We start from the raw sequence: 14,936 nt of genomic DNA on the forward strand, positions 1-14,936 counted from the left end.
GAAATTCGGGCCCATAGCAGTTGTGCGCCTTGACCGATGTCAACCACTTCCTGTCTTGCTGCATTTCCCAAGCACAGTGGCGCATGCCCTTGGGGCAAAAACAACATTGACTCTGTGAGGAAGGAAGAGAAGTTTAGATAACAAATATTATCTCCACCACACTTTTTTTTAATATGTCTTCAAGGAGACGCTTAATTCAGAGACGCCCCCCCTTGTGACGCAATAGCCTGTCCAAAGTTGACATGGTGGCCATCCGTGGTGATTAAAGTATAAGTCACTGGATTCTCCGTTCTAGCTAAGGTCTGAGGGAGTTTAATTTTTAACTAGCCTCACCTATAGCTGAGGCGGAGCAAAGCGAGACATGTCCGTGCGTGTCTTGCTCGATCAACCTCCAGCTAGGAACTGGGCTTCAAAATCCTCTCTCTTTCTCTTGTGAGGTGCTGAGAGAAACCCAAAATGATCAAAACCTCCGCTTGGAGCAGTGGGGGGGGGGCATGAATGAGTGTCTGTGAGAAATACAAACAGCCCAGAGGGGTGGAAATACTGCTGAGTGATGATAAAGGGAGTGAAAAAACCCCAAACTCTGGTTTCTTCCTATTTAGGCCACCAGCCAAATGTCTTCTGCCTGAAGGCCCTTGATAATATTTCATTAGTGTGTGTGTGTGTGTGTGTGTGTGTGTAGGAGGTTAGCACTTTGTACATTTTTGGTATGGTGAACAGGTTCTTCATTCATTGTATCCAATGCTAGTCCTATTCAGAAGTGAAACCACTGAAATGAATTTCAATAGGTCTACTCTGAGTAGGACTTTAGGCCCCATCTGTGCCATACACATGTGCCCACTCAACCACTTCAAGTTGTCTATAGGTGCCACATACAGTAATACCCATTTTGCATTTGTAAGAACTTGATTGTTTAGTGCGGCAGCACATGGGCATAGGTGGGGGGGGGGAGGAAGTTGCTGCTCCCCGCAAATCAGTAAAAATCAATAAAAAGACATAGCTAACTGAGGTTCTGCCCCCCCCCTCACAAAAATCTTGGCTATGCCCTACAATTTGGAACTCCCTGCCTAATGAGATCAAACGGGCGTCTCCACTGTACTCTTTTTTTGGCACCTGCTGCAAACATTCCTGTTTTGATGAGCCCGCCCAAATGCTTAGAAGGTTGATGTAATTTTAATCTGTTTTAGCGCTTTTAAAAGTATGCCTGTTGTCGTCGTCCCCCCATTGATTTTATTGTTTTATCTCTTCGAAAGCAGCTTTGAGGGTTTGTTTGTTTTTTTACACTCAAGTGGTGCATACATGAAATAAATAAATAAAATAGATTTTAAGTGCTCTTATACAGCTTTAAGTAATTGTGTCTTTTCCAAGAACCATAGCGTGCTGAGAGTTGTGAGGAGACTGCCTGTTTCCCTCACAGAGCTACAATTCCCAGAGTTCCATGGGAAGAGGGATCACTTGTTAAGCCAATCTGGGAACTGTAGTTCTGTGAGGGCGATGGGGGGTTTCCTCACAACTCTCAGTGCCCTTAACAAAACACAGTTCCCAGGCTTCTTGGACGGAAGGGCGATGCCTGTTTAAAGAGTTATGGGGCCTTAGTCGTGTACAACCTATTAGTAGATGAATTCTGGAAGATTCAGGACAGGCAAAAGAAAGTGCTTCTTCACACAGCATGTAGTTAAAGGCAGGAGTGGCCACTCTGTGACCCTCCAGATGGGCAGCATATAATAATAATAATAATAATAATAATATAATAATAATAAAATTTTATTTTATTTTTGCTGGAGTATGCCTCCCATTGTCACTAACCATTGGCCCTGCTGGCTGAGGCTGATGGGAGTTTTGCAGCCCAACAACACCTGGAGGGCCACACAGGTTCCCCATCCCTGCCTTCACACATTAACGTTAAGACCTTGAGGTTATTCATCTGTTTCCCACATACCTTTGGCCATATCTTTGCTTTGTCTTTCTTTACCCCCTGCTTGGGTTATTCTGATAAGTGATGGAGCAGGAAATGACCCCAGATTTCCACTGATGGTGTTATGATTCACCAGTTAAGACACTACCTAGTGTGAAGGTGCCTCTCTCTGTGTGTGAATAATATATTGCTGCATTAGGCAAATTGAGATAAATTATCTCAGCTGATATTGGAATTCCCCCCCCCCTTCCTCCGTTTATTTACCCATTTGTGATGCAAACTGCTAGAAGTAGTGCTAATAGGAGAAGATTTCCAGAGGGTTAACTGCGTAAGTCTCCTGGAATGAAAACAATCAAAAGAGTATTGTGGCACCTTTTAACAAAGGTATTGTGGCATAAGCTTTTGTGGTCTGAGCATCTGACAAAACTGTTTGAATGCACAGAAGTAGGTATTTTAATATATTTATGAAGTCTCTTTAAGGTGCCATAAGACTTCTTGGTGTTTTTACTGATGTGAGGTTTCAGCTTGACTGGAATTTTGTGAGAATTCCAGAACCGTTTTTTATTTTATTTTTAAGGACACTTCACATCTCTCACTTTCGTAATTTTTGTATATATTGTAAGCTGCCTTGAGAACTTTCCAGTTGGTAAAGATAGATAGGCAGCATTTCAAGCACTTGACTTCCCTAAAGAATCCTGGGAATTGTAGTTTGTTAAGGGTACTGGAAACAGTAGTTCTGGGCAGGGGGGTAAATTAGTGTCCAGTATTTTCGGGGGGGGGGGTGCCATGTGCTTTTAATGTATTGTGTGGATCTGATCTGACCTGATGATGGGTCCATCTCACTCTGACTGGCAACAGTTGTTTGGGATGCTCAACTGGGTGCCTTCTCAGCCGTAACTGGGTGCACTGGGGATTGAGCCTGAGACATTCAAATATTTTAAACAAATGTCATTTTTATCTCCCCTAATAGTTAGTTTATCTTGGACTGATTGTGAGGGGAGGGCCCTGCCACCCTCGATTCTTGAGTATGTCAGTGATACTAAGCCACTTACTTGCCTATAGTGTTCACAGTTCTTTTTGCCTGTTGAATCATTGAAAAACAAAAATGAGCCATTCAGGGGATGAAGGATTTGTACTGTGAAACTAGAAGCAGAAACGACGTGCAGAACCGGCTGACAAAGCAAAAGATATTTCTGGAATGAATCACAATTATTTCATCATCCCATGTGAACAAGATTGTATAGTATCTGTGCAATTTGCCCAGTGTAATTATTCTACACCTCAGGAGTTCTTGAACACAGGAGACATTAAAGGGCAAAGGCCAGCCCATTGCGGGAATAATGCCTGACACCCCTACATTTTCATTGGCACACTATTCTTGCCATTGCCTGCTTAAATGTGGCAACGGAGCTTCTAGGATGCACCAATCCAGGAACTTAACTTTACAGACCCATTCGCGCCAACCACCCTTACTCGGATTTCTGCTATTCCAATTGAGACATAATCTGAAGCTGCAATCAGGTTTAGTGAGTTAGTAGGATGTTGCTGGTGGTTTGCGTAAAGCGAATGAGTTCCTATTGGCTTGGAAAGCCTGGGAATGTGGGGGAAGATGAAAATCTGGGTTGCCACTTAATGCCCAGAAGGGCGTCTAATTAAATTTGGGTGTGTGGCTGATTGTAGTAACACACAAAATAAGTAGCATGCTGGGGTGTGTGGGAGCAGGTGGAAGGGGCCGTTTTAAAATATGAATCCAAGTTATTCTCTTGAAAGAGAGCGAGATGTTTTCTCACTTCTGTTGCCAGCACTGTATATGGTGCCTTCAGCAAAGTGCTGCCCTGCAGATGTTTTGGACTCCAAAACATCTATACCGCGATATGTCAGTTTATACTGTAATCCTATATGCCCACTTAAGTGCTACAAAGCCCCATTGAACTCAATGGGATTTTCTTTTGAGTAGACTTGCATAGGATTATGTGTGTTTATAAAAGGATTCACCAAAAGAGGAGGTTACTTGCTGTGTCTCTGTGTGATTTACTGCAGTGGCCTTTTCTCCTCCTAATCAGCCTTCACTGCGGGGATGTGATAACTGATCTGTTTCGGGTGTGATTGTAGTCATTTGGTCACTCCTGACACAGCAGAATTGTTTGCCTTCAGAGGAGACCCTGCCAGAACCATACAGAAGCCCTGTCGTTCATACTGTTACACAAATCTCTTCAGGTATACGAGTGGAAACATGTTGCCTCCACATATAACCCAGAATTGTGAATTTAATGAAGAAACACTGCGGTATACTTTTGTGGCCACATGTATCTGAACCTCAGAGTATACATGATGTTCTAATTATGGGTTCTGACCCTTTTGGACAGCTTTGTTCTTCTACAGCGGAGAAAGTGGAACACATCAGCCTGTGACTGTGCTAATGAAAGGTTACCCTTGATAATTAAGCACTGAGAAACTTTAGGTTAAATGCTTCTGTCTGAGGCTTGCATGTGCAATAAATTCCATTCTTGGTCCTGCCTTTGCTCTTCCCTGATCTCTGGGCCCACCGAGAGCCTAAAATGATAAGATGTTCTCAGTTGCTGATGCTTTTGAAGTTACGTTTGTGCCTCCTCAGGCCACAGCTCTGATATGGTAGCAGGAACTTATGTGCATCCCAGCATTGTTTTGGCGTTTTTAAACAGGAAAAAAGTACAAATGGTATCACTTGGGAGAGTCCTGAAAATCACAGCTGTAGATCTGTAATCAGCCCTCCTACACATGACGAGCGAACATCTGCAGTTTTGACACAGTGTGAAAAGCAGTAACTGATATAACGCTAGAACTTAGCAGACATCCAGTGAAGCCCAATGTTGGAAAATTCAGGACAGGCAAAAGAAAGTACTTCTTTACACAGTGTGTAGTTTAACTATGGAATTCACTGCCACAAGAATAGTGATAGACACCAATTTGGGTGGCTTTAAAAGAGGATAATCTGTGCACGCACCATACATTTAAAGCATGCACACCCCTGTAAAGAATCTTTGGAACTGTAGTTTACCCCTCAAAAGCTATCGTTCCCAGCACCCTTGACAAACTACATTTCCTGGGATTATTTGAGTGGGAGGGGGACTGCTTTAAATGTATGGCATGCATGCAGCCTTGGACAAATACACAGAGAACAAGGCTATCTGTTGCCACTAGACACGATGGCTGTATTCTACCTCTGCTTTCAGAGGCAATATGCTAGGACTCACAGTATCTAGGACTCGCAAGTGAAGAGTGTGTTGTTACACTCTGGTCCTGCATCTGATTGGCCTTGTTGAGAACAGGTTGTGGGACTAGATGGGCCACTGGCCTGATTCAGCAGGCTGTTTCTTCAGGGCTCCTCTTATGTTCTTAATTTGGATAATCAGACGTACTAATTATAACCTTAAGGCTGGGGACAATGCAGCACAGGACAATAGGATGCCAGTGGTGGTTGCGCAAGTGGTGCAGATTGCAGGGTGCTATGCCTCTGTTTCAGTGTTGAACCATGGAAAATACTCAAATGAAAAGCACATCCTCGGTGACGAGGAGATGGGCATTACCATAACTGTTCATCTTTAGGATGAGTGCACTGTGCGTGTGGCAGGAGAGCATTCAGAGTGCAAAGACCCCTGGGGGAGAGCGCAGTTCGTCTCTGCAGAGAGTGGGGAGCGCATTGCATTCTCCTCTGTGGAATTTCAAGTCTGCGAGGGCTGAGCCCCTGAGAGGTCAATAGAGGGTGAGTTTCGCTCTCACAGTGCAGATCAGGATGGAATGTTAGAAGCTACATTAGATGTCCACCTTCTTCTCCCTCAGGTGGTTAACCTCTGTCTCAGCTGTACCGCTTCAGGTTGCTAGTGGGGGATTTCCTTCACAATAATAATTTCCCTGCACATAGAAATGAGTCCTTGAAAGAAGGGTCCCAGTGCAAGATTTTCTCTGACATTCCAGGGTTTGCTGAACTTTTCTGTATCGAACATCGTTCAGTCATGGGAAGCCTGACCTCCAGTCTGTTACCTCAGTAAGAATTAGGCCATTCATCTAGATAAGTGATGGAGAACCTCATTCCCAGAGTTCAAATGTAGCCTTCCTACCTTCTCTATCCGTCCCTTGGAACTTTACCCAGGCTTTCCTTGGGTTGCATCCCTCACTGGCCTTGCTTTGCACTCTCCCTGAGTGTTTTTGCCTGGCTGCAATGCACCCTTGAACTCTGATCAGGCATCTTGCATGCCTGGATGGAGGATAGAGAGGGTTGTGTGAGTATGCATGGGAACTGCACAAAGGTGAAATTTGCATTCATTGCTCCACCTACTTTTGCCTCTGACCCCTCCCACCACTTTCAAGGTTGCCCCAGAGGGGAATGTGGCTCTTAGTGTGAAAAGGGTTCCCCATCCCTGTTATAAATATGTCAGTTTAGCTGCTGTTCAGTGTATTAGAATCTCTTCTGTTGAGATTCCTTGCAATTCAGGGGGTTGGACTAGATGACCCTCGGGGTGCCTTCCAACTCTACAATTCTGTGATTCTGGATTTGCTCCTTCATGTTTTTCTCCTGCCTTTCCTGGGATATCTGGATAGCACCATCCTCTGAGGTAACTTAGGGTGAGAGAGGGTGACTCACCTAAGCCGAATGAGAGCTCATCCACACTTCATTTTGTGCCACATTTCTAGACACAGGTCTGGGCTTTTTTTGTCCTGGCACTTCCCCCAGGAAAGGCCATGTTTTACCTCTCAATTGGAGCAAACGGCAATCCACGGAAAACCAATTGCCGTTTGCTCTGATTTAGCAGTAAAATGTGGTTTTCCCTGGAGAAAACGCCAGGACCAAAACAAAACAAAAAATGCCTAGAAAGTGCAAAGCAAAGGTGAGTGTGGATGAGCCTTGAGTGAACTTTGAGACTCAGCAAAGATTTGAAGCTCGATTTCCTACAACCAAAAAGTTCCCCAAAATTGCAGTTGGCAGCGGTTGCCCCAATATCTCTTTTATCTGGGAAAACCTCCCTGCCAGTTGAGCCTTTGTGTTCACAACAGCTTTGTCCTGACTGGCTTGCATCCCCCCCCCCCTTTTATCTGTCTCAGAGTTGGCAGGTGATCAATAACCCAGTAGCAAAATATTTAATCTCTTTCTCCTCACTTTAATTGCCCCTCGGTGAAATCATTAATTGTCTCTAAGCAGTTCCCACCTCCAGATACATGCTCACTGATGCCCTGTAGATTCTAATCTGTCCCCCACAGGACAGCTTGAACGAAAGGTAGCTAACTAACTCTATCTCGCTCTGGATATAAGGGCAGATATTCCTGGAGAAGCATTCAGTGTGATTCCAAAGCTTGCAATCCTTTCATCAACAGAGGGCTGTTATACATTACTTCTAACTTTTATATTTTGAATGGCTTTGGGGCAGCTGCCAGGCCTCAGTGTCTGACAAAGCCTACCGCTGATGCTGTCCGAGCCTTTCTTCAAATCCCGCCACCCGCCACTTTCACTGTTGACTGGTCACCATTTTAAATTTCCCACAATCCCTTTCATGAGCTTTAGGGCATTTTAGGACGTATAAAAGGTAGTTGCCTGGTGCTGATCAGAGGAGCCACAGCTCCAGTAACCACTACTAAGGAAGCCCAGTAGACCCTCAAGTATGCAGCAGCCCTGACCCTGAGTCTTACTTCCAAGTAAATATGCACAGGATTGCACTATTTGTTTTTGCTTTGAGTTCTACCACCCACAGCAGTGGTAAATGTAAATTATGAATCAGTGGAAACTTGGTGTAGCAGAGATGCATAAGCTTCTGGCTTTCATCTACTGTATATTTTGGAAATACTATATATCTTTGTTTGCTGTGCATTTGGACACCTCTTAAGATATTGTAACCAGATTTTGCATTATGGCTCCTGAGGTCAAGGAGCAGATTTTCATCTGTGTTTGGACACAGTTGGATGACATTTGAATCAAGTTGGTGGAGTGATCCTTTCAAAAGTGCACTGGTTTTAACCACTGGTTTTAACCACTGATTCAGAAAGGCACTGATCTTTCAGGTTCTTACAATTCCAAAGTGACACCAGGTTTCTTCAGTGAAGAAGTAGCATATGGGCCTTAATTAAGCCTCAGAATTCAGTGTTGGGATTTATGCTTGGAGCATGAGAGGTGATAATAAAGTGCACCTCTGAACATGTCCAGATTCTCTTACTACTTAGTACAAGAAGCACCTCCCTGGCAGCTTGAGTGAGAAGCAAGGCCCTTGAAATTAAGAGATGCTTGCAGCCGCCTCTCTTCTAGTAACATGTGAGCTGACCCTTAGAAAGCTTCCAATTGTATGAGGAGAAGCTCTGGCTCCACATCTAGACGTGTTCATTGTGGATTTATCCTGGTTTGCTTGCACAAAGTCTTCCGGGAGGTTAGACACATTCATTCCAATTTGTTTGTGCAGAGGTTAGACAACACTACATAAAGCAAATGTTATCCCACACCTCCTCATCACTTTCCTCATTGGGAGGGAATTGTATCCAGCCTAAAAGCAATAGCTGTCTGGAAGCACACGGTGATGCTCAAAGGCCAGCAACCTTCAGCATTGATGGAAGTTGACCTAGTAGCAAAAGAAAATGAATGCATCTTGCATTCTTGCTTGAGGAACCTTCCATACCTTAGGAGGTCCTAAGGCATAGATGTTTTCTCCTTCCCCATACCACCAAACCCTGCAGCCCAAAGGGTGTTATCTGTCTGTAGGCTTTGCTGATGTCTTGATCCAATTAGGCCCAGCTAATGTCAGAGAAACCCAAGATAAAAAGGGCTTGTGGGTAATTAGCACCTTGTCACCAGTTAACTGGTTCCTCTCTAGCTGTTGACGGGTCTCTGAAGTGGCTGTTGCAGAGAGGTGAAGGCCCATTCCTGAGAAGTGAGCTAACCAAAGCACCACCCAGGGCAATGTTGGTCTGGCTAATAACTGCTGAGCCTTCATCTATCAAGGGGGCTCATGCAGCTGTCTCTGTTGGCACCAGTTATTAGAAAGCAGGCATATATGGATTAGGACTGGCTAACTTCAGCGGGGCCCTGCCCTGCCTGGATTGTGCTATCTGCCTGCCACTTGATCCCATGCTCTCCTTCAGGCTGCAAAAGACTTTTTCCTTTTTGAAGCTAGGACTTTAGTTGGTGCTTTTACTTAGCTTCACTGCATGCGTTTGACGGAGGGGAAGGGAGTACAGTGCTGATGTTTTCTGACAAAGGAAGAAGGACGACGGCTGAAAGCTGTACAACAAGAGGCATCTTTGTCCTTGGTCCTGGATAAACAGGTTTTGCCGGCTCTTCAAAAACCTCCCCAACCTGTTTGATCAGTCACCTGTGGGTCAAAAATGAATGTGTATGTATGCTGAAGAAAAGAATGATTTATTAAAAACCATCCATTTCCCCACAGGCCTCTTTTGGTTACTGGGAGAAGAGAATGATAGACTAAACGAGCCATTGGCTTGACCCAGCAGGGCTTTTCTTGTGTTCCGCTTCTGTTCTTGGAAACAAAACAAAAAGCTGCTAATTGAGTCTGCATTTGCCCAAACAGTGGCCATCAGCACTGAGTGTCTGTGCAAACATTATTCAAGGAGGGATTTAAATTCTGAGTTGTTTGTAACCTTAGTGCTTGCAAGCAAACACAAGACGAGATGGTAAAGCTCTATCTGGACTGTACCATGCTAGACTGGTGGGGCCCCCCATGATCAAATGCCACACATAGTCAGAGGTAAGAGTACCTGCTTTTTATGCAAAAGGTCCCAGGTTCAGTCCTTGACATCTTCAGGTAGGACTGGGAATGTCCCCCGCTAGAAACACTGGAGAGCTGCTGCCAGTCAGTGTAGAATGTGTGCGCTAGATGGACCAGTGGCCTGATAACGCAACTCCTTAATGGTCATCCACATGATACAAATCCCAATACAAATCCCAATATATTAGGGCAATATTCCTCCAGGAATTTTAAAAGTTGCATTGTTTTTATATAGGGCTGCTTCCAGGCTGTCTGTAGTTCGCAGGAGTGATTGAGTCACATACCAGAACTTCAGGTTTGCACATTCAACGTGGATTAAAGAGCTCTGGTGCTCTAGCACAACAAATAAACTTTTAAAAATTGCGTCTCTTTTTGCTGTTTGAAAAGTGATGGAGAAATGCTTTGAAAAGAGTGGATGAATAACTAATGGCAAGGCATATAAACACCCAGCAAATAAATCAGGATGAACATGAGGTGAATGCTGCTTGCCGTATAACATCCCTGTAGACAAATCACCAGTAAGCACCATATGTACATGTGTACACATTACTGGCTTAAAGGGCAGCAAAATCATTGCCCCCTCAGTGTGTTTCACATTGCATTTGCATGTTGTCAAATGCATCAGTGCAGTTGAATGTTTTTCAAAGTCACCCACTTTTTGCCCATACCAGTGGGTGGAGAGATGGTGTGGATGTCTTCATATGGCTTCTGTTTTCAAATTGGATCAAATATGGTTGTGGGGGCGTGTAAAGATTTAGCATATAAAGGCTAATGGGCATGTAAAGATTTGTGTCCAGGTTGAGAGGGAAAAGCAAGAGCTGTACAAGCAGCTGAGTTCAAAGAATTAGGAAGGGGGTATGTGTACTTGCAGCTCAGCTGTAGGATTTGACTTTCACCCAAGTCTGGTAACCTCTACATTTGGGGCTCAAATTAAGTTAGCACCTTCTTAAGCCACTTAGCTGGGTTAATCACAATGCTGGATGTGGAGGAGATTAGCCATAGTTTGTTTTTAAGCCCCCTCATTGACTCCTCTCCAGGGTTGTAAGCAGAGAGTCTGGGTTGCAGTAATCAAACCTTAAATCCTTGGCTGGCATGGAGACTGTACAACAAACACACACCCCAGAGCACTTGTCCTTTAGGAAAGGCATCTGTGATGAATTTAGGGTTGCCAGCTTTTTTGTTTTGAGACTGTTACCTCTCCCTTGATCTGAGCTGGCTCTTGGTTTTAGGGGGCTTGAGAAAATTGGAACATAGGAAGTTGCCTTATTGGTCCATCCCAGTCAGGGGCTATATGGCACCTGGGGGGCCCAGGATAGGCCAAGGGGGCCACAGGTGAAAATCACATAAATAGGGGGCCACAGCACAAGGCTAGGTGGCGTCAGAGGGAAGTGAGAAGGGGAAAGGGAAAAAGCATTTTTTAAAAAAATCCTGATTGGCTGGCTATGGGGGGTGGGTCACCAGGGCCTAGCGCTCCTTTCTGCCATGTGCATTTTCTTGGAGCAGTTTGTTTCCAGTGGGAAACGGTGATCGCTGAGGCTCCAGTTCTGACTGGTAGAGTCCGCGATCCAGAACCCCCTGGTCAGGTAAGTGTAGTGGTAGGGTAGCAATGGGTAGGGCTGGGTTAGCCAGAGCTGCTTGTTACTGCTGCCAGTGCTGGGCCCGTTGGCAGAGTCTGCCTGGCTCTGCAAGGCACAGGGTGAAATCTACCCCAGTACTTAGCCGAGTGGAGTCGTCTGGTACTGCTGACTTGCATCTAGTAAATAGCTGTCTACTCAGAAGAAGGCAGCACTGAGGTCAGCGGGCCTTACTCCCAGGTAAGGGTGTGTGGGGCTATAGTGTTTTATCTAGGAAGCCAGGGCTCCTCCACATGACAATATCTTTTCACACCAGGTCGGTGAGGACCATTTCCTTTTTAAAATTCTCCCAGAGATACAGAACTCCGTGTGTACCTTTTGGACTATATCTGGAGGTTTACTATATCTGTGTCAAATAACTGGGGTCAAATAAGTGTTGTTTAATTTTTATAATACATGGAAGATGGATACCCTTCGGGAGGTTCTGGACTCTCCTTCCTTGGAGGTTTCTAAGCAGAGGTTGGGTGGCCATCTGTCATGGATGCTTTAGCTGAGTTTCCTACATTGCAGGGGGTTGCACTAGAAAGATGACCCTTGGCGTCCCTTCCAGCTCCATGATTCTGTTTTTCTGCTTCAGCAATATTTCATTATGTTCCTATCATTTTATGTAATTGTATTTTGTATAAATTATAAAAAATATAAATAAAACATCTTCTATTTACAAACAGAACATTTAAATAGCTACCTTTCTACTGGTAGGACGGGGTTGCATGGGTGTAGCCAGGATTTTTGTTAGGGGGCAGAACCTCAGATTTGTATTGATTTTTACATATTGGGGGGCAGCTTCTCCCCAGCCCCCAAGGCTACGCCCATGGGCGACCACAGGAAGGAAACGAGGTCAGAAGGGGGGCCACGCTCGGGAAAAGGTTAGGGAACGCTGATCTAGCTCACTATGATCTGCACTGACTGACATCACATGAAACTAGCACCACGTGTGAAATTCAGTACAGTGGAACCTTGTGATTTGGTGTTTCTGCGCATGCGTGAAGCGCGATTTTGCACTTCTGCACATGCACGAGCGGTGAAACCCGGACATAACCCTATCAGGTACTTCTGGGTTCCCCGTGGTCCGCAACCTGAAAACACGTAACCTGAAGCCTTTGTAACCCGAGGTACCACTGTAATTGCAGTTCAGCAGGCAACACATTAAAGAATGGAGTCCAGTGGTGTTTGGCTTTTAGACTCCTAACTGAAGGCCACATTCACACCACTTTAAGCAGTCATGGCTTCCCTCAAAGAATCCTTGTCAAGGGTACTGAGAGTTGCTGGAGGGGTTGCCGTTCCTGTCCCAAAACTACAATTCCCAGAGTGGTTTAACGATCAGTCCCTCTTCATAGAGGACACAGGGGAGTGTAGCTCTGCGAGTGGAATAGGGAGTCTCCGAACAACTCTCAGCACCCTTGGCAAGCTGTATTTCCCAGGATACTTTGGGGGAAGCCATGACTGTTTAAAATGGGATCATTTTAAATGTACAGTTAGTTCTAAACTCAGTTTTACCAGTTGGGAAGCCAGTACAAAAAAGAAAAAGATTGCTGGTTCTTTTGGCCCCCTTCTTCCGTTTTCAAAAGCTTTTCATTAAATTAAATCACCAAAAGAACTTATTCAACCCAACTGAGAAATGACATGAAATTACACAGCAATTAACCAAAATAACAACCAAACATACATTTATTACCTGCCGTTAGTCTTATTATTTCATATGATTTACATACCGCTTGACTGTAGAAAAAAGCCTCAATGCAGTTTGCAGAAAGGATAAAGCAGTAAAAGCGTCACTAAAAGTTTACAACCATAATTTAAAACATGAAGAAAGTTAAAACCACAGTAGATTAGAATAAAACAAATTAAAGCTCATATGAACTTTCTAAATATATGGGTAGGCTTGTCTAAATAAGAATGTCTATGCCATGTGCCGAAAAGAATACAGTGAAGGCACCTGCCTGATATCAATACACAGGGAGTTCCAAAGGGTTGGTGCTGTCACACTAAAAAATAAATTCTTACAGATGAGGTGCAAGTATTATGTGGCGCATATAAACATACCGATTCCATTCAGTACAGCATATTCCAGGGCAGGATACAACGATTTAAAATACAGTATTAAAATTAGTTAAAACAAATTACATTCATAGGAAATAGTCACCAAAGAAAAAAATTGTGTCAAAACACATTGGGTCCTATTCCACTAACCTTTACTCACAGCAGGCCCATTAAAATTAATGGATCTCACTTTGTCATGTTCATTAATTTCAATGAACCTATTCTGAGTAAAGGTTTGTTGAATGCCATCTTTTTTAAAAACAACAACAACCTGGCTGGTTCTGAAGGGTTTGATCTCCTGTTGTGATGAGCCATTTTTGACTTTTTAGTTATTATTATTATCTTAATAGAAATGCTATATTTCTAACCTTTTTTTTTTTTTTTTTTTTGCAGAACCTCACCAACCAGGAAAATGAGAAGGAAAATTTTGACCAGCGTTTCCCAAACCTGTTCAAGAAGGGAAGGAGGAAGACTGTGGTGCGGAACCTGGGGAAGATTATCTATTACTCCAAGGTCAAGTTTAAATTTCAGCAGTGTCAGGTGAGTTCTGCAGAGGAGGAAAAGCAGATGCCAAAAGTTGCTTTGAGAGGAGGAACGCCAAGGCTGCGTAGATACAAGATTCTAAACTATACATTTACAGCACTATCGTGCCATTTTAAACAGCCATGGCTTCTTCCAAAGAATGATGGGAACTATAGCTTGTGCTGAGAGTTGTTAGGGTGCCCTTATTCTTACCACAGAGCTGCAATTCTGAGTTGCCTGGGAAGGATTGATTGCTAAACCACTCTGGGAGAGGAATGGAGTCTAACAACTCTCAGCATCCTTATCAAGTGACAGTTCCCAGAATACTTTGGAGGAAGCTATGATTGTTCAAGACGGCATGGTACCGCTTTCAGCATATAATGCAGATGGAGCCTAAATTTCTGAATGGCCAGTCTGGTGCCTGTTAGTTTATGATATTCTTGCAAAGGATGCAGGACTGTGTGGGCTTTGAATCTGATCCAGCAAGGCATTGCTTAAGCAGTGGTGCAGAATCAGGATCACTTAATCAAGTAGGATGTCCTGAGCTGGCCCTCTTGCCCTGTATGTTTAATACACACCATTGGGCCATGGAGACTAATGTAACAACAACAACAACAACAATAATAATAATAATAATTTATTATTTATACCCCACCCATCTGGCTGAGTTTCCCCAGCCACTCTGGGCGGCTCCCAATCCAGTGTTAAAAACAATACAGCATTAAATACAGTGACTAGTGGGGTGCCACAGGGTTCTGTCTTGGGCCCGGTCTTATTCAACATCTTTATCAACGACTTGGATGATGGACTCAAGGGCATCCTGATCAAATTTGCAGATGACCCCAAACTGGGAGGGGTGGCTAACACCCCAGAGGACAGGATCACACTTCAAAACGACCTTGACAGATTAGAGAACTGGGCCAAAACAAACAAGATGAATTTTAACAGGGAGAAATGTAAAGTATTGCACTTGGGCAAAAAAGATGAGAGGCACAAATACAAGATGGGTGACACCTGGCTTGAGAGCAGTACATGTGAAAAGGATCTAGGAGTCTTGGTTGACCACAAACTTGACATGAGCCA

General features: G+C 44.1%; 1 protein-coding gene across 4 annotated transcripts in view; it reads left to right on the top strand.

The window, feature by feature from the left end:
- PLEKHN1 (pleckstrin homology domain containing N1) overlaps window positions 1-14,936 on the top strand; it is a gene marked incomplete at its 5' end in the record, with an annotated part of 57,344 nt that overhangs the window by 9,942 nt on the left and 32,466 nt on the right. For 3 of the 4 annotated variants that reach the window (XR_014528399.1, XM_083513007.1, XM_083513009.1), the window contains one exon: window positions 13,725-13,871. Coding sequence is in view for 3 of the 4 variants with exons in the window: in XM_083513007.1 (XP_083369133.1) it covers window positions 13,725-13,871 (147 nt within the window). Of the gene's footprint in view, window positions 1-10,747; window positions 11,241-13,724; window positions 13,872-14,936 lie in introns of those variants that run through there. The other variant, XM_083513008.1, reaches the window with a different exon arrangement.

Source organism: Podarcis liolepis (assembly GCF_965112155.1).
Source record: "Podarcis liolepis genome assembly, chromosome: 7".
NCBI classification, from domain to species: Eukaryota; Metazoa; Chordata; class Lepidosauria; order Squamata; family Lacertidae; genus Podarcis; species Podarcis liolepis.